A 14219-nucleotide genomic window follows, 5' to 3' on the forward strand; every position below is an offset into this window, starting at 1 on the left:
TTGGTGCTGGCAACAACTTGACCAGTGATCACAATTAAAGCGGAAACAGAAAACACCAGCATAACAGAAACAACTGTGAAGCATCATGGTGGTAGCCAGAGAAAGTACAGTGTTCACCCAATATGCAACCAGAATGGTCCATGAGATGTGGTGCACTGAGTTAGTGGCACCTGAAGAGCTGAGCAGGGTATCAAGCTAATGATGGCACCCATGACCGGTGTGAGTGACTCTGATAGTTTGGCAGTAAGACACTTCTGACTCTGGCACCTGTTTGGAGTTGGTCCTGGCGGTGGTGGCATGTGCATCCTGGTGTGATGCAACGTCCGAGTAGGTCAGGACTAGATTTGATGTGGGAGCCCAGGTGGACCGCAGTTGAGTCCGGAGGCAGCGGACAGCGCAGGGTCACAGACACATGGCCTTGATGACCCCCAGGCCATCGACCCAGAGACCATCCAATATGCTATCAGACAGGGTCCATAACTTGAGCTGTACATAGTTAATGGCCCCGGATGCACTGCGGCTGGCACAGGCACACCTCCACGGGGACTTGCGGTGCACTGAGGTAGGGCCACGCGAGGTGAGCGGGGTCCTCATCGATGTCAAAGGTAAATGTAGAGGAGGGTTGAGGGGGACAGTGGAAGGTATCCTCTGGGACATGATACAGAGGGCAGAAGCCTGCCGGAAGTGGCAAATGGAGGAGTGGCATGCTACAGCCTCGTTCTTGCCACAAAGTCAGTATCAACAACATGATGATGAAGACAACCCCCAGTCCATAGACTAGTTACCACCAAAGTTCAACCAGAAAGTGTCCATGGATGTCGGGGAACAGACTTAGTGGCACTGGAGCTGAAAGGAGATAGTCTGATGAGGCCTGTACAATGATATAAAATCTGCCATAAATAAATCCCGACTGAGTTCCAAATGTGTGACCTACTCAACCGCAGTGAAGGCACGAGGCAGCGGTCAACAGGGGCCCACAGCCACGTGTCGTTGGCTCGCGTGAAACCCAATCAGTGACACCAGAGCAGTTTCTGGTAGTGTTCGGACACCTTTGCAACGATGATCCTTTTTTGCTCCGGACTGAACCGCGTCTTCGTCTTACTCCTCTCCTGACGTACAATGATATGGACTCTGCCATTGAGAAATCAAGACTCCGTTCCAAACGTGTGACCTACTGGCCCGCAGTGGGGCCCAAAGGCGGTAGTCAGCGAGGGACCACAGACACGTATGGTTGAAATGCTCTGCACAGACTTGGTGGCACCACATCGAAGGGAGTATAGTGATATAAACTCTGCCATAAAGTGTGTGCTCTGCCATTGCATAATCAAGACTCGGTTCCAAATGTGTGACCTACTTGACCGCAGTGTAGGCCGGTGGAGTACGTCAACGAGAAAGGAGTACTGCGGGCCTGTGTCTCAGAGGCCGTGATGGTCTGAGGAGGCTGCCAAGGTCGTGGGCCTCGGGCTCGGAGCTTGCGCCGGCACGTGGTGGGCCCTCTTTGACACACGCCAGTATCGGCAGGTGAGCAGTGAGGCCTGGGTGCGCAGGGGCGGGCAAGACAGGTTTGGGGACCAGCCGCCCGGGGTGCAGCAGGTGCACAGGATCGCAGGCAACACCGCTCATGGCGTCGGCCTCATGGCAGGGTGGAAGGCGCCGCCCTGGCAGACACGTTGGGCATTCCGGAAGAGAACCGCGCCCAGAGCTACGTGCTTTTTATTCACACCCCTACGCTGGCCTGGCGGGCGCCAGGCCATCTAACTCCGCACTCGCTTTCAGGGGCGGGGGGCGTCACAAGCTACATTTCCGCAATCTTCCCCACTGGCTGGGGTGACATGGTTGTGTCCACTGTCCACTACACTCCAAACACCAGCAGTGCATGTAGACATGGATATGTCTGTGGTATGCATACTGCAGTCTGTCCATCACATCTCCGCCACACTTAGCATTGTGTACATTCTCATTCATGGGTCACTCCTTTGCACATGCCTGGTTCCCACCTCTCCCCCCATTCCACTATTGTGTGGCTGAGGTGCCATGCTGTTGGTTCATGTACATGGCTAGCCCAGTTTGCCACAGTAAGTTGTGCTGTCGTGTCTGGTGGGTGGGCATGTTGCTTGGCATGTTGTATGTGAGTCTGTGACGTGTGCATTGCCAGAGTTGTAAGTTGCATGATTGTGGAGTTGGGGGTGTGGTGTGTTCAGTTTGTACTTACCAACGAGCAGGTCATTTCCGTAGGTGTCTTCCTAGAAGCACCGGTTGATAATGGACTGTTGGAAGATGTATGAATCATGCACACTGCCTGGGTAGTTGGCGACGACATTGGTGAAGATTCCCCGGTGGTCCACTATTGCCTGCAAATTGATGGAATGCATGTGCATTCTGTTGCGGTAATTGTGTGCAGTGTCGGCAGGGGGCACAAGTAGGACATGTGTGCAATCGATTGCCCCAACATGTGCGGGAATACAGCTATGGCGTAGAAGCCTTTCTTGGTCTCCAGCTGTTCCTGTGCTGTGTGGGGGACGTATAGGTACTGGGGTACCAAGCTGATGATGGCATCCAGGACAGGTGTGAGGAACTTGGATAGGGCTGACTGTGAGACTCCTCCGACTCTGGCGGTTGTTGGTTGGGAGGTACCAGAGGCCAATAGGTGCAGCACAGCCAGCAGCTATGTCTGCGGTGGGATGTTGGTTGTCCGCTGTGTTGGTACCGTTAGCCTGTGGGCAATGATGGTCAGGATGCGGAGGATGGTTGTCCCTTTGAGCCTGTAGTGGGCGATGACATTGTCTGGTGTTAGGTCAGTGAGGCTGGTGCGTTTCCTGAAGGTCCGCTGTCTGTCTCCGCTGCCTCTGTGGTGGTCTGGGGGGGGTGGGGTGGAGTCTGGGGGGGGTGGCGGTCCTGGGGGTGGTGGCGGTGGCTGTTGTGGCACTCTAGGGTGTCCAAGTCGCATTATCTTTGGCTCCATATCATCTGTTGGTCTTCAAGTGTGGCTCTGTGCTGGGCTCCCTTTTCTGGTGCAGGCTGTCGTCTGACTTTGCACCAGGTCAGAGTAGGTGTTAGTTTCCTGCTGCAAACATGCCTTATTGCCTGTTTTGTGGTCTTATCGCCGATCTGGCTGGTTGTTGAGAATGTTGAGTTGTGGTGTTGTCACAGCTTTTTGCTCGGGAACGCCTACTCTGCATCTCATTAGCGATAGTTGCCGGGGTCATCTGTGGCGATGTTTTTTGCGGATGCTATCGCAGGTAATCTGGTGATATGGGCTGTTACCACCAGCTTGTGAATGGGGTGATAAATTTATCGCGACTTTGGCTGGGATAAAATGCCGATAACTCTGCAATAACTCCTGATTAGGCACCAGATTATCATCTGATTGTTCCAGAGATGTTATCTTGGTAGGGTTGCGCATTGAGGCGGCCGCCGCCAATGCTAATTCCTGTTCTAGTGGAGCCCGTTCCGGTGATGGTTTCTTGGTGGGGAGTTTTTGTGTTGATCTGTTGCGTCGGGGTCCAGGTTTATTTGACCCTGTTGGGACATGTCGTAGTTGCGGATCAATATTGTCCAGAGTCTGAGAGGGAAGAGTGGACTTCAGCCAGTCATTTGCTGTCTCAGGGCATTAAAAAAAGTGGGATTTTGATTGTATATAATTTTTAGTCATGCTGCAAACAATAGGGCATATTTCAATTGAGAGCCTGGAATTTCCGCTTAAGTGGCTGGTAGGATGCCCTTTGGCGTTGCACTTGTACAGTATAGTCTGGGTAGAGAGAGATTAGAGTGTCCTCGAATTGTATTGGAGCATTTTCTCTAGCCTTTTGCAGCAGAAAATCATGGTCTGTAAGGTTCAGGATACGGGCTATTAGTGGTCTGGGCAGCATTCCTGCTGTCGGTCTGCCCATAGGGATCCGGTGTGCTCTTTCCACACAGAAATAGGCAGAGTGGCCTTCTGGGGCTATGTGCTCTTTCAGCCATTTTATCACAAATTGGGTCACGTTTGTGCCCTCAGAACCCTCCGGCATTCCAATGATGCGAACATTATTACGTCTGGCTGTACCTTCTGCATCATCGGCTCTATCGAGAAGGGTGGCCAGTTGTTTTTGCATTTGCAATATTTGATACGCATGGTCTTTATGTTGTGGTGCTATTTCTAGTAGTATGCCAATTTGGTGTTCAATGGATTGACGTGAGTCTCTTATTTCCTGCAGAATTTGATCCAGCTTATCAGGAACAGTTGGTAAATATATCGGTGGGACACAGCTTATGGAGGATGATTGAGAGGCTGAGTCGGAGACCCCCTGGGTTGGCACTTCCGCTGATGGCATATCAGAATGTTTCCTTTTGTGTGCCCCATTCCAGTACGTGTGGTGAACTTGAGGTGAGAGGGAGAGCCACGTAGGGTATAGCCACAGGGTAGAGTGACTGACTTGTTGTTTAAGCCATCGATAGAAGCCAATTTACATTTGCGATTGTGTGAAATTGTTCAATTTAGAAATCGGCGTAGTTACTGGCCCACTGTTTCTGGGCCTCGTGATCGAGGGCAGCGGCTCACTGAGTAAGAGGTCCACGACCGATAATCTCCGTCTACACGATATTGGGGAAAGGGGGTCGTATCTGCGGTGTTCAAGTGTTCGCTCAACCGCAAGTTTTAAATCAAAGCGAATGCAATGTATCAGGACAAATATCAGTTACTATTGCATAGATGGAAATGGCCCCATGTTGTACAACATAGAGTATGGAGTATACACTGTATTTGTAGGAGTCCTAAAAAGAGTAAAACAAATCTTTTTTTAGATGCCCAGCCAAGGTATATATTTTGCCGTTTTCCTGACTGCGATTGCAGCATGAGCAAAGGCCCCAGGAGCAGTTCAGTGTGGCTCGGTATCACTCAGTTCACAAGGTAAGCTCCTCTATTGGTGTGTGTGTGTTCAGTAAACTGAAAGGGGGATCTGCAGGCACCGGATACAGCAATGACAATGGTGGGAGGGGTGCACCAACCAACCTCAACCCCAAGAAATGACACAGCCGAAGGGTAAGAGACAAAGCTCACCCCTCAATGAGTGTGGCGCAGATAGGCTTCCCCAGTGTTCTGGTATGTAGGCAGGGAGAGAAGCAAATGCAGGGCCAGAATGAATGGCCCGAAGGCCTCCGTAAGACCGGGGGGCACCCCCCCCCCCTTGAGCCACAGGCAGTATCAGCACACCAGGTCACAGGATCGCGCCAGGGGGCCCCCCGATCACCTCTATATCCATGATATTTGCTGGAGACCGGCCCAATTTATGCGAAGACCCAGTCAAGGTTTTTTCCCACCGGCCTCCGTTCAGTGCCAGCGATGGCTTAGTTAGGCCTCTTCCGTGTCCTCACTGTGTAATCGGGGAGAAGGGCAGTCCTGGCAGCAATCCAAGCAATCCGCTAGCCAGATTAGAGATTGCCTCTGTCCAAACTCCAAGCAGCGCCGATGTTCCGATACCCAGTGCCGTCTCAGGGAGCCCTCCGCTCTCCTCCGCTTCCACGATAGTTGTTAAGCCCAGGCCCAAGCCGAACACGGGCCCAGCCGATGGCCTCTGTTTTCCGTTTCAAGGCTCTCCCATGGCATGGGCGGTAGTGTTGGGCATGGGTAGATCTCTGCGCATTCCTCGCGGACTGACAGACCATGTTGATGAAAGCCGGCGGTTCAGGGTGGCAGTCAGGTTGGCCAAGGAAGGCCGCGCACAGTTGTCCCACCGGGCTACGCAGCTCGTTGGGAAACTCGCTCACGGCTCCACCAGTCAGATTTGGATTTCCGGGGTCGACACTCAGACCAAGTGTTGTCCACAGCATCTCGGTGCGAAAAGGGGATGCAAATGGTAGAAATTGCCCCCAGGTTTCATAGTAATTACTGGATTAAGCGGATCTCGCACTGTAGCTCCGTCAGTGTGCGGCTGCCATTCTCGGCGGTTAGCCACGCCCCCCTCGTAATTGGCCCCTTAGCATTGTTAGACATCACTTAGTATAACAAATACCTGAAACCTACGTTTTCCACCAACAACTTGTACTTGAATGACTTGTCAACCTGGTATATGGTTCTTTCTTCCTTGGCTATCCTCTACTCTGCAGCTTCCACTGGTTGCATTAGTGTGTTCCAAAAACAACACATAGAAATATAAAGAATAATCTATTATTAATTAACAGGTTTCCTCAGGACTGTATACCTACCCTAAGAATGACAAATGCAGATTCCGATGTAAGGTCACGATGATGTGGGTTCCAAGGAGTAAATCAAGGTTATGTGGGGAAGCATTACAGACTTCTGGATCATTTGTCACAGTATTTGTTCTAGTAGCAACTAAGCTATGCTATACCTATGATCATCATGAGTTGTATCACCCTATAGAACATAGTAAACCCTTAAGGAATTGTCCACCCTAAAACCAAAGGCAGAGGTGCTCTTAATAGTGAATTCACTATTTAGCGCATTGAGCCATCAGTGACAGGTCTCATGATCCCGAAACGCAAGGTCACTCAGATCACGAAGAAGGATCAGCGGATTTCAATGAAAGTGAGGGAAAGGGGAGCAGAGCGTAGGCCCCTAAATAATTAACCAAGGATGTTGGCAACGGGTTGAGGGAAGAGGAATCCCTTTGATTCAGGAGTCTAACCATCAAGGCTACATGTAATAAAACCCAGGTGGGTACCATGACTTTCAGCACTTCAAGGGTGCCTCTGGAATTCTTCTGATAGTAATGTCACTAGACCTATGAGTGGACCATACCCCATTTTGTAGGGTATTTCTGCTAGTCTGTTGCTTCTGGGAAGAGATAACTTGTAATTCTTAACTTTTCATGTTTACCCACATTGGGGAGTGTATTATCAGTGTTTTCAAGAGTCCATTACAGAGTATCAGTATATGATTATAATATTGATTCATGCCGATGGATTTAATACCTCTGTATATATGCTTGTTGCACACTGAGCAAGCTAAGGGGCAGTATGGACACAGCAAAAATGAGTGGATTGGTGACAACCCTATCTAGCCCTCCTCTACAGTGTGAGAGGTTTGTAAATCACTCCAAAAGTCCTGAATCCTGCAAGTGTGGCACTATTTAGGAATTTCAAAAGTGAGAGAATAATTCCCTACACCGATCTTGTGCATGGTACATTTACTGTGTTGCGAATCCCGGAATCAAATGAGGCTGATCCGGAAAGATCAATTTTGGCTTTTACTGGAGTTAGTATCGTTCTTGCCAGCAGCCTATTACTGGTACTTATTGGAGTGAACAGGCGATAGGATCACTGGTCAGCATATGGTTTGTTTAAGAAGCAGAGTGATGAGACCAAAGTTTGGATACAGAGAGTTAAGGCTTTAATATACATTTCCAGACGTTTCGTAGCCAAAGCATCATTATAGTCTTTATCAAATTCAGTGAGACTTAGTGGAAAGCTGATTTCATTTACAGGTCATGTTTCTTATGGGAATGAGAAATGTTTACTCTTGGTGATGAGAACATCTGTACATTATTTGTTTTGGATGCTCACATGGGTTGATGGTGAATGCATCTGTACAAAGTGTTTCAAAGGCAGTTAATGTTTCTCCTTTTTCCTTCTTTTATGCAGATCCCTTCATTGGGGAAAAGTTCTCATAATTAAACACTATCAAGGGAAAGCTTGCATGAGATTGTAAAATAAGAACCCCCAGCGGTATTGCGTTGGCAGACTGCACTTAAAAGCATCCACTTTAAAAAGAAGCCTTGCAGAACTTCAATCAGTACATACAGAACTACAAGCTACATCGCATCTGTGCTGACATTTAAAGCATGAATACTTTAAACGTGACCTCCTGTGACTTGGATTTTGCCATTGCTGATGTGTTTCTAAGCAGCCTGTACTCTTTGGTTTTGGCAATCGGACTTCCACTCAACTGCCTTGCGTTGTGGGTCCTCATCTCAGGGATCCGAAGGAAAATAGTGCTCTTTGTATACATGACCAACATGGCCCTGGCGGAACTCCTGCAACTCATCACACTGCCCTTCTGGATTCACTACTTCCAACATAGTCGCGTCTGGGATCTGGGCTCAGCCGCCTGTGCTTCTGTGGGCCTGGGCTTTGTCACCAACCTCTATACCAAGCAAGGCTTTCTTTGCCTCATAGCCTTGGAAAGGTACATTGGTGTGGTCCACGTGATGAGGTACCGCAGCTGGAACACTCTGCTGAGAGCTGCTCAAATCAGTGTTTGTGCCTGGGTGTTAGTAGCTCTGGTGTGCGCCCTTGCCTACATTATCTTGAGGAACGACCCTGTTCACAAGAACTCCACATTGTGCTATGAGGGCTATCCCACTGGAAAGAACTATTCCATCTTTAAGTTATCCACAGTATGGCTTTCTTTTGTTGTTCCATCACTCCTAATGGTGGTTTTTTACAGTAGCATCCTTTTGAAGCTGAGAAAGGTGAAGTCCATTCCGCCGGAGGAGAAAAAAAGGATCTTTGTTTTGACAATCTTAACTGTTGTCACATTTTTCTTGATCATGGGGCCCTACCAGGTCGCCAGCTTCTACAAGCACCTCATGGAAATCATCTATATGAACAACCAAGGAGAGCTCTGCAGGCTCGAGGCATCTATATTACTGTACATCCAGATCGCCCTTGGTTTGACAACCCTGGGGAACATTGTGAACCCATTGGTATATGTCCTGCTCAGCAAAGATGCGACTGTAGACGCTTACAAACCCCTTCAACTGGCTGCCAGACTGTTTCTGTATTGGAAGGAGAGGTGAAGGACTATCCTAAAACAAAGACTCTTCACACACTGCACTTATTATTATTACTTTTTTCTATTATTTCTGTAGTTTATTTATCTGTTCTAATGAACTGAAGTCATTTTCAACCTGTTAAAGGATGAATAGTTTTTTGCATTTAGAATTGGGTGTTTGTGTCCTAAGAGAAAGTAGGCATTATTTCTGCTTCTGTTCATTGTAAAAGTTGTGTAAATGCTTAAAGAGTGAAATCCTAAATCTCTGCAATGGGCTGGATTGAGGGCTCGGTTTCGGCAATTTAGAGTACAAGTAGTGTAGCTCTCCATGGCAGTATAACAGAGTGTGTTGTGGTATATATGTACCACAAAGCACCCTGGTATAGTTTCAGAGATTCTAGGTGACATCTTTCCACAAATGTAATCTAACATGAATTGTACATAAGAGTTTAATTGTAATACAAATCACCGGAAAGGGTATATTACATTGTGAAAAGAAAAACCTTTATGAAAAAGGATCAGAATAAAAATCAAAGAAATAATACATTTACCTTTTTAATTAAACAAATGACAAGAATAAATTACTAATAAAAACCACAATGTAAGATTTTATTTTTAATTGAAGTGTTGAACAATCTAAACTGTCAATTAGACAGGTGAGTAAACAGTTGTCACAGCTAATGGAAGAAAAATGGATGAGGTTGTGCCAAGTAAAGAAATCAGGTGACAGTAACGTATCTCACTATATCAAAGACAGCCAAAGAAAATATTTGAAAACATGTGATAGGCTATTAAATATTTGTATATTTGTGTAAATTAAATTTTAAATGCATAGATATAATTTCAAACAAAGATGAATCTTAACTTATTTATGCAAAAAAAATTATTGAGAAAATTATAACATTGCAAAAATTTTGTGCGAATGCTAAATGTACTTCTAAGAAAACTGAAGAGGATAAGCAACAACATAAGGTACGGGAATTTAGCATACCGCTATCCTGAACATAGGCAAAAACTGGAATAAAAAGAGAAATAAGTATGATAAAAAAGGGCAACTAGAGCTCACAGTAGTATTGTTTTGAGAGTGCTGTGCCAACATACTTGTTTGTAGAACAACTGCCAAAACAACTTAGCAAAACTTCAAAAATAAAAATATGGTAGAGAGAACTCTTAAGAAAAACAATAGAATCATTTCATATAATGTAATAACCACAATGGTGAAAATACAATTTTTCCTATAGAAAACAATTGTATGTTTAACAGCCAGGAAAGCTGTGACACTTTAAGATGTTATTGTTGTCTTTATGCTAAATTAACATTGCCTTTCACCACATTCAGAAGGAATTATTTCCATATACTCACAGCTGTTCAATACAGAATATTAACCCTTCAAAATACCTTTTGAGGAAAAGCAAAGCAAACAGCAGAGTATATGTCCAGAAATCTGCCTCATGGATTACAATCAATCAATCATGTCATTTATAAAGCGCGCTACATACCCGTGAGGGTCTCAAGGCGCTGGGGGGTGCTGCTACTGCTTGAAAGCCAGGTCTTGATGAGTCTTCTGAAGGTCAGCAGGTCTTGGGTCTGCCATAGGTGGATGGGGAGGGTGTTCCAGGTCTTGGTGGCGAAGTGGGAGAATGATCTGCCGCCGGAGGTCGTTCTTCGGATGCGGAGCTGGCGGGGGGGGGGGTGTAGAAGCTGAGTCGTCTGATGTACACTGGTCCGGTGTTGTGGAGTGCCCTGCGTGCGTGGGTGAGGAGCTTGAAGGTTATCCTCTTGTTGACGGGGAGCCAGTGCAGGTCTCTCAGGTGGAGTGTGATGTGGCTGCGGCCAGGGATGTCGAGGATCAGGCGTGCCGAGGTGTTCTGGATGCGTTAAAGCCGTCTCAGGAATTTGGCCGAGGCTCCTGCGTAGAGGGCATTTCCGTAGTCCAACCTGCTGCTGATGAGGGCCTAGGTGACCGTTCTTCTCGTTTCGGTGTAGGAGCATGCAGAGGGTGTTGAAGCAGGGGGAAGAGACGGCGTTGACCTGCTTAGTCATGGAGAGGGTGGAGTCGAGGATGACTCCTAGTTTGCATGCATGGTCGGTGGGTGTTGGAGCAGTTCCCAGTGCAGTCGGCCACCAGGAGTCGTCCCAGACCGAAGGGGTGGATCCGAGGATGAGGACCTCCGTCTTGTCAGAGTTCAGCTTCAGTCGGCTGTTCCTCATCCATTCCACGACGACCTTCATTCCTTTGTGGAGGTTGGTTTTGGTGGTGTGGGGGTCTTTGGTGAGGGAGAGGATCAGTTGGGTGTCATCGGCGTAGGAGATGTTGAGGTCGTGCAGTCGGGCGACGTGGGCGAGCGGTGCCATGTAGATGTTAAACAGCATAGGGCTGAGCTCTGGGGTACGCCGCAGATGATCTCAGTGGCTTCGGAGCAGAAGGGAGGGGAGGCGGACGCTCTGTGTTCTGCCAGAGAGTAAGGAGGTGGTCAAGTCCAGGGCCTTCTCTTGGATCCCGGCGTCCTGTAGGCGTGTTCTTGGTGTGCGGTGGCAGACCGTGTTGAAGGCGGCTGACCGGTCCAGGAGGATGAGGGCCGCTGTTTCTCCATTGTCCAGCAGGGCCCTGATGTCATCTGTGGCGGCGATGAGGGCAGCTTCGGTGCTGTGGTTGCTGCAGAACCCGGACTGGGAAGGGTCCAGGATGCTGTTCTCATCAAGGTAGCGGGTCAGTTGTTTGTTGACGGTCTTCTCGATGACCTTCGCCGGGAACAGGAGCAGGGAGATGGGCCGGAAGTTCTTGAGGTCCTTGAGGTCCGCCTTGGGTTTCTTGAGTAGAGCATTGATCTCGGCGTGCTTCCAGCTCTCCGGGAAGGTTGCTGTCTCGAAGGAGATGTTGATGACTTTCCGGAGATGGGGTGCGATGGCTGTGCTGGCTTTGTTGAAGATGTGGTGTGGGCATGGGTCTGACGGAGATTCGGAGTGGATGGTGTTCATGAGCTTGATGGTGTCGTTGATGTTGGTACAGGAGAGTATGCGGTTGGTGCGGGTGGTGGTCGTTAGGCCGGAGGTCTTAGTGGTTGTTGGGGCGGTCGAGGCATTGAAGCCGTCATGGATGGCTGCGATCTTGCAGTGGAAGAAGGTGGCCAGCGAGTCGCACAGGTCTTGCGAAGGTGGAATGTTGTTGGTGTTGGAGCTGGGGTTGGAGAGTTCCTTCACGATGTTAGTGGTTGTTGGGGCGGTCGAGGCATTGAAGCTGTCATGGATGTCTGCGATCTTGCAGTGGAAGAAGGTGGCCAGCGAGTCGCACAGGTCTTTCGAAGGTGGAATGTCGTTGGTGTTGGAGCTGGGGTTGGAGAGTTCCTTCACGATGTTGAAGAGCTCTTTGCTGTTGTGTGCGTTGTTGTCTAGGCGGTCTTTGAAGGATGCCCTTTTGGCGGATCTGATGAGGTGATGGTGTCTGTGGGTGGTGTTCTTGTGGGCAGCGTAGGTGTCCGGTGTTTGTTCGCGGAGCCAGTTCTTCTCCAGTTTTCGGCAGGTTTGCTTGGAGGCCTGGAGGTCTTCTGTGAACCAGCTGGCTTTATTGCTGGTGTGATTGTTGGGGGGTTTCTTGAACGTAGCGAGGGTGTTGGCACAGTCGTCGATCCACTGTCTGAGGTTGCGGGCGGCAGTGTCGGCGGGTGGGCTCCGGGCGAGGTTGGTGGTTATCTGGTCTTCGGTGACTTTGCTCCAGCAGCGGCGAGGCATCTGTTGGGTGCGGTGGTGCGCGGTGGGCTTCTTGAAGGTGAAGTGGATGCAGTGGTGGTCGGCCCAGTGGAGTTCGGTGGTGTGGTTGAAGGGGACGTGGGGCTGGCGGAGAAGATGGGGTAAAATGTGTGGCCGGCGGAGTGGGTGGGTGTTGTGACAAGTTGTCTGAGTCCGAGGTTGCCTAGGTTGTCGATCAGGGTGGTGGAGTTGGTGTCATTGTTGTTCTCCTGGTGGAAGTTCAGGTCCCCGAGGAGGATGTAGTCTGTGGAGGCTAGGGCGTGTGTGCTGACTAAGTCGGTGATGGAGTCACTGAACTGTGGTCAGGGTCCGGGGGGGTCTGTAGACGAGGGTTCCTCTGAGGGTGGTGTTGGGTTCGGTGTGGATCTGGAAGTGCGGGTGTTCGGCAGTGCTGAGGGTGCCGTCGGTGTTGGTCGAGACTCTGAGGGTGTTTCTGTGGATGATGGCAATTCCTCCATCTACTCTGTTGGTGCAGTCCCTGCGGGGGATCCTGTAGCCCTCCGGGATGGCTATGGCGATGTTGGGTGCTGAGGAGGGGTTCAGCCAGGTCTTCATCAGGGAGGCGACGTCTGGGAAGGTAGAGTAGAGTAGGTCCCAGAGTTCAATGGCGTGTTTGCGGGCGGAGCGGGTGTTGAGAAGCATGCAGCTGAGGTAGTTGGGTTCTTTCCTGGTCGGTGCGTTGGCGGGTCGGATGCTGCTGAAGCTGCAGTTTCGCCAGGAGAAGGGTCCTTGGGTGCGCTTCGGGACAGCCAGGCAGCAGGTGCGTGATTGGCCGGCATTGAGTGCGTGTAGGGTGCTGGAGTTGTAGCAGAAACGGGTGTCATGGCGTTCGCAGGGGCCAGGGGTTCTGCGCTGGGCGCGGTCCAGGCGCAGACGGGCTTGCCTTAGGCGCACCAGGGGCACGCCAGCGGCATGGCCGCCATAAGAAGGGGAGGTGGGAGGGAGCGGACGAATGGGAGCGGGGTGGCGGGGACGCAGGGAACGCAGCAGCGGGAAAGCAGGATCGGCAGAGGGTACAGAAGGGAAAAAGAGGGGCACAGCAGAGATGGGGGAAATAAAGGGGCGAAAAACGAGTACAGATTACAATTTCAAAACAATACGGGCACAATTACAATACAATGCGGGCAACAAACCAAGCCAGCAAGCAAACCTGCGGCCTACCACTGGCCACCAGGTATGAGGCGCAGGTGGTACCCTGCGGGTGGAGGAGGGCCTCGATCTCACGGCAGAGCAGCAGCAGGGCTCAAGGGCTCAACACACTGGTGGTGCTGTGCAGCATGGGGAGCGACCTGCCTAAGCAGGGTCAAGGGATCGCTGCCTTCACCGCGCAGCAGACGCCATAAGAAGGGGGAGGTGGGATCGAGGACAGCTGGGAGGTGGGAGGAAGCGGACGAATGGGAGCGGGGGGGCGGGGACGCAGCGGCGGGAAAGCGGTATCGGCAGAGGGTACAGAAGGGAAAAAGAGGGGCACAGCAGAGATAGGGGAAATTAAGGGGCGACACACGAGTACAGAATACAATTGCAAAATAATACGGGCACAATTACAATACAATGTGGGCAACAAACCAAGCAAGCAAGCAAACCTGCGGCCTACCACTGGCCATCAGGAATAAGGCGCAGGTGGTAGCCTGCAGGTGGTAGCCTGCGGGTGGAGGAGGGCCTCGATCTCACGGCAGAGCGGCAGCAGGGCTCAAGGGCGCAACAAACCTGGTGGTGCTGTGCGGCGAGGGGAGCGACCTGCCTAAGCAGCTGCCATTGA

General features: G+C 50.2%; 1 protein-coding gene across 6 annotated transcripts in view; it reads left to right on the top strand.

Moving 5' to 3' along the window:
- LOC146869552 (G protein-coupled receptor 4-like) overlaps positions 1 to 9929 on the top strand; it is a 31467-nt gene extending 21538 nt beyond the window's left edge. For 3 of the 6 annotated variants that reach the window (XM_085654267.1, XM_085654257.1, XM_085654228.1), the window contains exon 2: positions 7582 to 9929. In XM_085654267.1, the coding sequence (XP_085510393.1) occupies positions 7782 to 8738 (957 nt within the window). In that variant the 5' untranslated portion in view covers positions 7582 to 7781 and the 3' untranslated portion in view covers positions 8739 to 9929. Of the gene's footprint in view, positions 1 to 4245; positions 4367 to 4782; positions 4889 to 7581 lie in introns of those variants that run through there. The other 3 variants (XM_085654235.1, XM_085654248.1, XM_085654240.1) reach the window with 2 other exon arrangements.
- The last annotated feature ends 4290 nt before the right edge of the window (positions 9930 to 14219 follow it).

This window comes from Triturus cristatus, chromosome 1_1 (assembly GCF_964204655.1).
Source record: "Triturus cristatus chromosome 1_1, aTriCri1.1, whole genome shotgun sequence".
NCBI classification, from domain to species: Eukaryota; Metazoa; Chordata; class Amphibia; order Caudata; family Salamandridae; genus Triturus; species Triturus cristatus.